The sequence below is a fragment of the Electrona antarctica genome, assembly GCF_951216825.1.
Source record: "Electrona antarctica genome assembly, chromosome: 7".
Classification (NCBI taxonomy): Eukaryota; Metazoa; Chordata; class Actinopteri; order Myctophiformes; family Myctophidae; genus Electrona; species Electrona antarctica.
This window is the reverse complement of record NC_136812.1, coordinates 3485011-3497388: the sequence shown is the minus strand read 5'-3', so window position 1 is coordinate 3497388 and position 12378 is coordinate 3485011. Positions and strand designations below refer to the sequence as shown.

The window sequence follows — 12378 nt, the reverse complement described above, 5'->3', positions numbered from 1 at the left end:
TTGTAGATCTGCTATTTTTCAATAGCTAAGTAATGCTGACACAAAAAGGGGTTCCCGCCCCAAAATGGGTTAATCTAACTCCGACCCGGCACCTGGTTTTCAGTGAGTGGATGTGTAACTCCGACCCGGCACCTGGTTTTCAGTGAGTGGATGTGCGTGCTTTATTGTGCTCCTCTGTCAATTAAACCAGACAGCCAAAGCAATGGGACATTGAGCAGAAGCACACCCCCATGGACCTAAAGGGCAAAGCTGTCTATATTTGAAAAGGACTTTGTTGTTTCCAATGGGCGAGGCTCTTAGATTGAAAGGACTTTGTTGTTTCCAATGGGCGAGGCTCTTAGATTGAAAGGACTTTGTTGTTTCCAATGGGCGAGGCTCTTAGATTGAAAGGACTTTGTTGTTTCCAATGGGCGAGGCTCTTAGATTGAAAGGACTTTGTTGTTTCCAATGGGCGAGGCTCTTAGATTGAAAGGACTTTGTTGTTTCCAAGGGGCGAGGCTCTTAGATTGAAAGGACTTTGTTGTTTCCAATGGGCGAGGCTCTTAGATTGAAAGGACTTTGTTGTTTCCAATGGGCGAGGCTCTTAGATTGAAAGGACTTTGTTGTTTCCAATGGGCGAGGCTCTTAGATTGAAAGGGCTTTGTTGTTTCCAATGGGCGAGGCTCTTAGATTGAAAGGGCTTTGTTGTTTCCAATGGGCGAGGCTCTTAGATTGAAAGGGCTTTGTTGTTTCCAATGGGCGAGGCTCTTAGATTGAAAGGACTTTGTTGTTTCCACTGGGCGAGGCTCTTAGATTGAAAGGACTTTGTTGTTTCCAATGGGCGAGGCTCTTAGATTGAAAGGACTTTGTTGTTTCCAATGGGCGAGGCTCTTAGATTGAAAGGACTTTGTTGTTTCCAAGGGGCGAGGCTCTTAGATTGAAAGGACTTTGTTGTTTCCAAGGGGCGAGGCTCTTAGATTGAAAGGACTTTGTTGTTTCCAATGGGCGAGGCTCTTAGATTGAAAGGACTTTGTTGTTTCCAATGGGCGAGGCTCTTAGATTGAAAGGACTTTGTTGTTTCCAATGGGCGAGGCTCTTAGATTGAAAGGACTTTGTTGTTTCCAAGGGGCGAGGCTCTTAGATTGAAAGGACTTTGTTGTTTCCAAGGGGCGAGGCTCTTAGATTGAAAGGACTTTGTTGTTTCCAATGGGCGAGGCTCTTAGATTGAAAGCCGTTTGTCTAGTTTGTTGTTTTGACTTGAATAGAAAAAAAAGGTGTGAAAAGGCGATGTCGGCGATGAATGAGTTAAGTATGAATCATCCAAAGACAGAATAAGTCTGCACACCGTTTTGAAAACTCCCCAAAAACGTTATTTACCAAGACGGGGAAAACAAAACACCCAACGCTTTGGCCTCAGAGACATCTACGTCTCGTTAATGTCGTCTCAGACGGGAAGCGACTTGGTGATTCATTTCCAATGAGAGGTACGTGGGCGATGACTTTTGGACGCGCGGTGAAATTATCGCACACGTGCTGGTTTTGTGCACACGCCCGCGGACGACTAGACCTGGACTATTTTCAGCTTTCTTTGCTCCACACTATGCACGCACGCACGCGCGCACGCACGCGCGCACGCACGCACGCACGCACGCACGCACGCACACACGCACACACGCACACACACACACACACACACACAGCGTCTCTGATCCAAGCGAGAACGCCTCCTTCACGCTCTCCCCGTCAGAAACGGCCTTTAGCCTTTCCTTAGTGTTTTATCCTAATGAGGTAGTTTTCTTTTAGCACCATATCAATTTGGAGATATTATTATTATCATCATTTGAATGGCGCTAATGGCCCAGCAATTACCTTGACACACCTAGCTGGACCTGGGGCGGCGGTGGCTCAGGGGTAGAGTGCCTGGATGGTAACCGTAAGGTTGCCAGTTCGAACCCGGGCTCCCCCAGAGTTACTGTCAAAGTGTCCTTGAGCAAGACACTGAACCCCTAATTGCTCCTGATGTGCTGGTTGGTGCCTTGCATGGTTTCCGCTGCCATCGGTGTATGAATGTGTGTGTGAATGTAATGCACAATCTCTGTAAAGCGCCTTGGATAAAGGCGCTATATAAATGCACCATTTTACCTGCATGGAGGTCATTCTAAAACAAATATCCAGCTATCTCCCAGCGAGCCTGCTCTCTGTCCACACCAGCGTTCGTGTTGTCAATAAACCCATTAGAAGACGCTAAACGTGACACGGCCTAATCACGGCGCGTGCCTTTCGTATATGACAGACTGCATGCAACGCCGATGACAGCAACGCCGCACACTTTATTTTTAGATATGTAAATAGCTAGCGTTGTGCCCTTGAATTATCCCCCGCTGTCGTGGTTAAGTGAACTGACGTGATGTGCGCCGCGGGCTGCACCTCGTAACCACTCACAACAAAGAATCTGTCAAACCCGAGAGGGCTATAATGAGCGCCTTACATCACGGCGCTCTCGGCGTCCTTCGGCACCCCCTGCAGGCTCCCCGTGGAGAGGTACCACGCCGCCGCCAGCGCCGCGTGCTCGTGGCCCAGGAGGGACGCGTTGAGGAAGTACCGGAACGCAGCAGTCTGTGGAGAGGATGATGATGACACACGCAACGTACTGTTCAGTTCTCCTTCTGATGAAATGTTGTGGAAGGAATGCCCTGCAGTGTTTCAACGTCATCATTGATGTTCATTGTGGAAGGAATGCCCTGCAGTGTTTCAACGTCATCATTGATGTTCATTGGTCTGAAGGAATGCCCTGCAGTGTTTCAACGTCATCATCAGTGGCGTGCACAGACATTTAGAGGGGCAGGTGCTCAAGTTAAAAAAGGGCACCTTGTGCAGCGCGTGGAACCGGCCAGTTGCCTTAATCCATTTTGGGCGGGAACCCCTTTTGGTGTTAGCATTATGTTATGCTTTAGCTATTGAAAAATAGCAGATCTGCAAGCTCATAGCGCACCACCGAGTGGCGCGCTACGAGCTTGTAGGTCTGCTATTTTTGAAAAATCCAAAAAAAAAGAAAAAAAGTTTTTTTTTTTTTTTCAAAAGGGCACATTGCCAAAAGGGCTGGGGGTGCTCTAGCACCCCCTAGTGTCTATCTGTGCACGCCACTGGTCATCATTGATGTTCATTGCAATGTCATTGGTCATGATATTTGCATATAAATACCCCCCACAGTGGCTGAAATTCACACAAATTAAAAATCTCTGGACAATGTTGAACCTTTGACCTTTAACCCTGATAAAAGTAAGTAAAATAACTGTAATATATGTTTTTTTGTGATCATTAGAATGTCTAGAACATCTCTTTTTTGCAAGTTTGAATCCGGGTTTTACAGGGTTAAATTAGACGTTTGCTTTCCTCCGAGGTGGAAAGCCTGGTTACTCCATCCATACCTCATTCACTGACGGATATTGGGACAGGACGTTCCCTCTCAGCAGGTACACTCCCATGTTGAACATGCCGTCGGCGCTGCCGTTGAGCGCCGCCCGCTCAAAGTATCTGGCGGCGGCCTTGGAGTCGTTGAGGGTGTGGTCGTAGTACCACCCTAACCCGTTCAGTGCTCCCACCGACCCCTGTGGGGAAGAGCAGGGACTCAGTCAGCATGCATGGTGGTCAAGGCAGAGACTCAGGTACAGAGCAGGGACACAACATGCATGGTGGTCAGGGCAGAGACTCAGGTACAGAGCAGGGACACAACATGCATGGTGGTCAGGGCAGAGACTCAGGTACAGAGCAGGGACACAACATGCATGGTGGTCAGGGCAGAGACTCAGGTACAGAGCAGGGACACAACATGCATGGTGGTCAGGGCAGAGACTCAGGTACAGAGGAGGGACACAACATGCATGGTGGTCAGGGCAGAGACTCAGGTACAGAGCAGGGACACAACATGCATGGTGGTCAAGGCAGAGACTCAGGTACAGAGCAGGGACACAACATGCATGGTGGTCAGGGCAGAGACTCAGGTACAGAGCAGGGACACAACATGCATGGTGGTCAGGGCAGAGACTCAGGTACAGAGCAGGGACACAACATGCATGGTGGTCAGGGCAGAGACTCAGGTACAGAGCAGGGACAGAACATGCATGGTGGTCAGGGCAGAGACTCAGGTACAGAGCAGGGACACAACATGCATGGTGGTCAGGGCAGAGACTCAGGTACAGAGCAGGGACACAACATGCATGGTGGTCAGGGCAGAGACTCAGGTACAGAGCAGGGACACAACATGCATGGTGGTCAGGGCAGAGACTCAGGTACAGAGCAGGGACACAACATGCATGGTGGTCAACGGCAGAGACTCAGGTACAGAGCAGGGACACAACATGCATGGTGGTCAGGGCAGAGACTCAGGTACAGAGCAGGGACACAACATGCATGGTGGTCAGGGCAGAGACTCAGGTACGTGCACACCAGAGTAATCTAGTAAGAGAGTGGCGACACGCTTTGATCTCGCCGCAAAGCGGGGCGCCATATGGGCTATAGTTCCAAACCTTGGAACTATCCCATTGAGATAGAATGAGCCCTTCCGCATTCTATTGTTACAATGGGAGTCAACACTTACTCTGGTGCACACATAAGACATCAAAGGGGGCTTGTGAGCCTCTGCCCTTTTACCCGTCTGTAAAAAAAACTGCCCTCTCCAGACGATGAATGGATCATTTACTGTGATGAAAGAAATGCAAACGCCCTCCCTTTCGTTTAATGCCATTTAATGTCAGGAGAATTGGCTTTTTCCGAACTCCCCTGAACTGGAATGCATCATTTTGCGTTGAAATATTTTGTCCTCTGTGTAGAAATCCATGTCGTACACCCGTACGCCACATCCCCAGTAGCTAAAGAGTGCGGGGTCGGCGCCCGAAAATAGCTGATACAAGCTCTCAACGGGTCACAGCGCAATATAGTTAAAGCATAATGTGACCAGATTTGACTGAGAGCCTGCCATCGTGCAACCTCCAGCTTTTCACCAGAGGAGAAAAACTATTTTTTTCCTTTTTTTTATCCAAAATGAGTTAATAGCACAGGCCGACTGTGAAATAAGTGTCAGAGCTGAAATCGACATGTAAATATGAAATAAATGCTTAAACATGTAGCTAGGTGTAATGTTAGAGACCACAGAAGACATGTAAATATGAAATAAATGCTTAAACATGTAGCTAGGTGTAATGTTAGAGACCACAGAAGACATGTAAATATGAATTACACAACACATTACTCTATAAGCCATATCTCCAAAACGGGTGGGTCAAACTGAACAACCAATGTCAATTTGAAGCTATGATTCCCTGCTTTCATATGACATGAAAAAAAGAAAATTCAAAAAGATCCAATGGCAGTCCCTCAGTCAAATATGTATAACAATTTTAATAAAGGCCTTGGCTGTAACAGAGTTAGGCCCAAAACACAGCAGTCACAAACTCCTACAAAACAGTTTTATAAGCATGTCTGTCAAACCAAAGCAACTCCTTGCGACTGCCATTGGGATAGATGTAATGGTTGCCTAGTATATATACATACAGTACCATGTGATAGATGTAATGGTTGCCTAGTATATATACATACAGTACCATGTGTGCAGCCTTCTCCAGCAGCAGTAAGCCCAGAGTCGTGTTCTTCTTCACAAACTGGCCCTGAAGGAAATCCATATCAATCAGTGAAGCAAACAGCAACGCACCGAACAGCTCCCACAACGCACCGAACAGCTCCCACAACGCACCAAACAGCTCCCACAACGCACCGTGCACACACTCATTCAAACAGCTCCCACAACGCACCGAACAGCTCCCACAACGCACCAAACAGCTCCCACAACGCACCGTGCACACACTCATTCAAACAGCTCCCACAACGCACCGTGCACACACTCATTTAAACAGCTCCCACAACGCACCGTGCACACACTCATTTAGACAGCTCCCACAACGCACCGTGCACACACTCATTTAGACAGCTCCCACAACGCACCGTGCACACACTCATTTAAACAGCTCCCACAACGCACCGTGCACACACTCATTTAAACAGCTCCCACAACGCACCGTGCACACACTCATTTAGACAGCTCCCACAACGCACCGTGCACACACTCATTTAGACAGCTCCCACAACGCACCGTGCACACACTCATTTAAACAGCTCCCACAACGCACCGTGCACACACTCATTTAGACAGCTCCCACAACGCACCGTGCACACACTCATTTAAACAGCTCCCACAACGCACCGTGCACACACTCATTTAAACAGCTCCCACAACGCACCGTGCACACACTCATTTAAACAGCTCCCACAACGCACCGTGCACACACTCATTTAGAGCCTAGCCTGCAGTCTGGGTAGAGACATGACTCAAAGCATTCAGACGATGTCCCAGCTATAGCACGGGGACATTTTCACATGTCAATCTCCCTAAAAACTAAGATATATGGTTGGTTATAAACTAAGATATATGGTTGGTCAGATATATGGTTGGTGGCTGTCGGGCAAAACATGAAGGAGGAGAAAGAACATCCGCACTAGTTTGTAGAGCTCCGAGACTCACTTTATTTAGAGGCAACAAATTGGAATGTTTTTTTTCCCGACCTACTAGGTCTTCATCATCAGGCATCTGTTGTCGGGCAGACACCTCTTGTCTCCATGTTATTTTCTACGCCCTACATCATACGTGGGCAACTGGCGGCCCGGGGGCCACATGCGGCCCCCACTATCACTTAATGCGGCCCACAGGTTACTCCACTACAATTATTTGAAAACTTTAGTTACTAGTTACTTTGGAGATTTTAATTTTGATTAGAAAACATACATTAACCACTTCAACCCTATACATTTCGGCCATTTGAAAATAGCCGATCTACAAGCTCACAATGCGTCGCAACACGTCGCATTGTGAGCTTGTAGATCTGCTATTTTCAATAGATTTTGTACACATTTTGAACTTGTGAAATGGCACATTCTGCACAATGAGTACTTTTACTTTTAGTACTTCAAGTACATTTTGATGCCGATACTTTTGTATATTTACTCAAGTACATTTTCAATTCCGTACTTGTAACGAAGTAGTTCTAAATTGCAGTATTGGTACTTTTACTTAAGTAAAACAATTGAGTACTTTTTTCCACCACTGCTGAGAAGTAACAGTTTTGTACGTATACCGGTGTGAGGTTTCCATCCGACACAAACGATATACACGTATAATTAAAAACAAACTTATTTTGACAGTATATGCATGGCTACAAGTTTGGTGTTGATTCGGATTAGGAAAGTTTACTTTCATTATAATTCTGACAGCTATGATTATTGTTTTTCTCTCTCTTTACAGTTTGGCATTTCCAAAAATAATTTGGACATTTTTCATAATAACATCTGTCTTGCAGAGGTTGTTGTCAGCTGCCCTCGGTACATTTCCCATCAGTAGTTCTGTTTTGACACTCGTATATATAAAAAAGAAATAAAAAAAGCCTGCTTTAATTTTCTGTGATGTCTGGAATGTATCAGTTCATACTGTATGCATCAACATTCCACTTCAGTGCCGTTTGCTTTGGAGACATTTTCATTTTGTAACTCTCCTTAAAGGAGCATTCAGTGATTTGGGTGATTTGGAAAACCTCCCGGTCCACCTCGGTAACAAGATGTGCACATATGCACGCATAGCGGCAGCGGTGGCCGAACGGTTTGCGGAGCGGTCTTGATACCGGAAGGTCGCCAGTTCGTATCCCCGGACCGGCACGTTAAAATTACCACCGCTGAAGTGCCCTTGAGCAAGGCATTGAACCACTACCATGAAATGTTCTATGAGCAGGGCCTGGCTGGAAACAAGTATCTGATGCTTAGTCCAGTTACCCTGGGTAAATATAGTAACTTTGCTTTGCTTTGCTTTGCACTACAGTGGAGGGGACACGCAACAGGCCAACAGCACAAACCAAGGCCCGCCCCCACTTGATCGTGATTGGCGGAAGGCCCCTCTCTATCCTGATTGGATGAAGGCTGGGCCACCTAGCCAAAAACGAAACCTAAGGTTTTTTGACCCCCAGGGGTTAACTGGGGACAGGGAGGAACTCCTTATATGGTCAGCACACTCTATAGTAGGGAGGATTATCACAACAAAACAAAAAAAGAAGTGATATTTGAATTAAGTGAAATCACTGAATATATCTTTAACCCATTGAGAACGACAACCCCTTTTGGTGTTTTAAGGATTATGTTATAGCTATTGAAAAATAGCAGATCTACAAGCTCATAGCGCGGCACTTGGTGCCGTGCTATGAGCTTGTAGATCTGCTATTTTTTTGAAAAATTGTGAAAATGTGTTGCAAATCTTATAAGAATAAATATTCTTTCAGAGCAAACGTTTTTAACTCAAATCTTTGCTTCTGGAACGGGTCCCTGGAACTACATATTTTCAGATGGGGGTCGGCGGGCAATTACATATATTTTTCGGGGTCCTTGACATGAAAATGGTTTAGAACAACTGATCAGATCTACAAGCTCATAGCGCGCCACCGAGTGGCGCGCTATGAGCTTGTAGGTCTGCTATTTTAGAAAAATCGTGAAAATATTTATTTCAGAAAACTGGAGGATTTAGAAGATTGTTTTTAAATGTCGAGGTCAGGCCTAAATGGGTTCAAGGGCCAGTGGGGTCTCAGGGCTTATTGATAGACCACATGTAGACAGGACAGGAAACGGGGAGAGAGATGGAGGGAGAAGACACACAGCAAAGTTCGTCGGGATCGGGACTCGAAACCGCGACACACTGTTTTTGCTGGATTACCTGCAGCCAAAGTTAATTATCAGCCATAAAGAACTATTTCTGTCCATTTAATTTCAATCCAGGAAAGCATCTGTGTCATTGTATAGTTTTCCAGAAAACTTATATATATATAGATATAATTTAAAAATCGGCCCCTCAGGTCAAAATGGGTTAATTCGGGGGGTCCTGGACATGAAACAGTTTGAGAACGCCTGGCTTAAACCCTGTCCGTCCGCACTGCCAGCGAGCGAGCCAACGATGACATCTCAATAGAATACATGTTTTTTTTTAATATTTTTTATCCCACGATTTTGTAACCCATTTTTCACCCCTGTGTCAATTATCTAATGTGATCCTGGGCTCTACACACCCTCCGCCAACCTAGTCCCCATATATGGGGAGAGCAACGGACTTGAACTCATGCTTCCTTCATGCCTGAGTGTCCAAGTCGCTCCTTTACACCTGACAGGGGGGAGTTTCCCTGGTTGGACGTAGCGCGTGGAGGGAACACATTATTCCAACCAGTTCGTTTCCCCTCCATCAGGCGCCCGGCTGGCCAGGGGGAGGCAGTTTAGAGACCAGGATTACTGCATGTTTTTTGTGAGGGTACCTACTCTAGGGGACACGGGGAGAACATGCAAACTCCACACAGAAAGGCCCTTTCGCCAACCCAACCCCGCCTCGGGTATGGGCACTGATGACGTGGAGGAGGAAACACGCCGCCAGCACCCACAGCATCCCGAGCGGGAATCGAACCCAGGACCAGCAACTGTGCCACCGTGCCCCCAGAATACATGTTTTTCAATGAGACCGTCCTGACGTACCGCGAGCGACATCGCGCCGTGCAACGACGTCGTCAGTGTTGTTTTTGGCAGTACATTTCAATTTTAGTTTTAGTCGTGGTCTCTTGAATAGTTTTCATTTAGTTTCAGTCACATTTCAGTCACCTGCTAAAAATGCTTTAGTGTTAGTCTAGTTTTAGTCGACTAAATATAAGATTTAGAAGACTAAAATGTATTTTGGCGGGCCTCGATGCCGTCGTAATGGCTGTTTTTACACTTGCTGAAAATAGCCGATCTATACAAGCTCACAACGCGTCGCAGCGCAACGCGTTGTGAGCTTGTAGATCTGCTATTTTCAGCATGCAACCAATTGTAAAATGACTTGTACTGGATCTCTTGTCCACTAGTCCACTAATCGACTATATATTTAGTCATAGTTTTACTCATCATGGCTTAGTTTTGATGTAGTTTGTCAGTGAAAAAAGGTAGTCGACAAACGAAGGTATGTGTATGTGAGCTTATACCATAATCACAGTAATCCTTAATCATATTCCATCATTCAAGATTTGGATCTGGGATTTGGATAGAAATGAAAGGATGAGAATGAGTCACTTTCAGTTAGAGCGCTGCTGAGGCTGAGTGTCTGGTCGTCGACACTTCATTGATGCATCAAGGAAGGCAATCATTATGTTTCTGCACGGTTAAATAGGTATTCTAGTCTATTCTAAGATAGCATCTTAAATACATGTTGTGGAAATGTGTTGTGACTTTGATTGAAAAGTTTTAATACAAATAGTTCCAATGGCATCTAAATGTAAGGTTGCAAATATGCTTATCGGTGTAAGTTCTTCCCCCCAAGGGGTACTACCTGCATGGGCCAAAAGAGTTTGAGAACCCCATAGAATGAACCTGACTCCGCCAGATTGCGGCAGTATTGAGTTCACCAGTTCCCTCCTCCTGCCTGCATCTGGGCTCTCCCAAGCAGAAACGATGAACCCGGAAGCAGCGGAACAAATATTTGATATCTCCATAATAATTTCGAGTTGTAGTCTTGTTGTAGGTTGTGTTTACATTTGCGCTGTGGCAGCGCTTCAATACGTCATAAGTCTCGCGTTGATCCCGCCTCTAGCGGCCTCATACAGCCGCATATCGCTCCGGCCAGAATTGGACCTGGAGTACATCATCTCTGCCTGAGAGTTCCCAGACTCTCCCTGCTGGCAGAATGCAAATGTTGTCCAGCAGGGGGAGTGGTTTCACCAGGCTACAATAGAATCCCCCCCACCCAGAATGTCCCCCTGTATACCTTCATCAGCAGCATGGAGTAGTCGAACATGGCGGCGGGGTCGGTCATCTGCATAGCGCTCCTCTCCAACCACCTGACCGCTGTCAACACGTCCCTGGACACGCCGTTCTGTCCGAACAGCAGCAGCTTGGCCAGCACTCTCTGGACATAAAGATAAGCCCAGGTTTAACAGAATCAGTCTGGCCAGCACTCTCTGGACATAAAGATAAGCCCAGGTTTAACAGAATCAGTCTGGCCAGCACCTTCTAAACAGAAAGATAAGCCCAGGTTTAACAGAATCAGTCTGGCCAGCACTCTCTAAACATAAAGATAGACCCAGGTTTAACAGCAGCAGTCTGGCCAGCACTCTCTGGACATAAAGATAAGCCCAGGTTTAACAGAATCAGTCTGGCCAGCACTCTCTAAACATAAAGATAAACTCCCCCACTGTACTGCCTATCACATCTACTACCTACTGACTACCTATCTATCTACTGTCTATGTGTGCACGGCCCTGACCTGAGCCCCTGCGTCGTCCCTCTCTAGTGTTTGGTAAACAGGGGTGTATTACCTGAGCCCCTGCGTCGTCCCTCTCTAGTGGTTGGTAAACAGGGGTGTATTACCTGAGCCCCTGCGTCGTCCCGACACAGTGTTTGGTAAACAGGGGTGTATTACCTGAGCCCCCGCGTTGTCCCTCTCTAGTGGTTGGTAAACAGGGGTGTATTACCTGAGCCCCTGCGTCGTCCCTCTAGTGGTTGGTAAACAGGGGTGTATTACCTGAGCCCCCACGTCGTCCCTCTCTAGTGGTTGGTAAACAGGGGTGTATTACCTGAGCCCCCACGTTGTCCCTCTCTAGTGGTTGGTAAACAGGGGTGTATTACCTGAGCCCCCACGTCGTCCCTCTCTAGTGGTTGGTAAACAGGGGTGTATTACCTGAGCCCCTGCGTCGTCCCTCTCTAGTGGTTGGTAAACAGGGGTGTATTACCTGAGCCCCCACGTTGTCCCTCTCTAGTGGTTGGTAAACAGGGGTGTATTACCTGAGCCCCCACGTTGTCCCTCTCTAGTGGTTGGTAAACAGGGGTGTATTACCTGAGCCCCCACGTCGTCCCGACACAGTGTTTGGTAAACAGGGGTGTATTACCTGAGCCCCCACGTTGTCCCTCTCTAGTGGTTGGTAAACAGGGGTGTATTACCTGAGCCCCCACGTTGTCCCTCTCTAGTGGTTGGTAAACAGGGGTGTATTACCTGAGCCCCCACGTTGTCCCTCTCTAGTGGTTGGTAAACAGGGGTGTATTACCTGGGCCCCCACGTTGTCCCTCTCTAGTGGTTGGTAAACAGGGGTGTATTACCTGGGCCCCCACGTTGTCCCTCTCTAGTGGTTGGTAAACAGGGGTGTATTACCTGAGCCCCTGCGTCGTCCCGACACAGTGTTTGGTAAACAGGGGTGTATTACCTGGGCCCCCACGTTGTCCCGACACAGTGTTTGGTAAACAGGGGTGTATTACCTGAGCCCCTGCGTTGTCCCTCTCTAGTGGTTGGTAAACAGGGGTGTATTA

At 47.1% G+C, this 12378-nt stretch overlaps 1 protein-coding gene across 1 annotated transcript in view; it reads right to left on the bottom strand.

The window, feature by feature from the left end:
- LOC306927339 (protein sel-1 homolog 3) overlaps positions 1-12378 on the bottom strand; it is a gene marked incomplete at both ends in the record, with an annotated part of 81483 nt that overhangs the window by 20452 nt on the left and 48653 nt on the right. Inside the window, 4 exons of the mRNA XM_079507050.1 lie at positions 2468-2595; positions 3408-3587; positions 5580-5642; positions 10844-10984. Coding sequence (XP_079363176.1) covers positions 2468-2595; positions 3408-3587; positions 5580-5642; positions 10844-10984 — 512 coding nt within the window. The remainder of the gene's footprint in view (positions 1-2467; positions 2596-3407; positions 3588-5579; positions 5643-10843; positions 10985-12378) is intronic.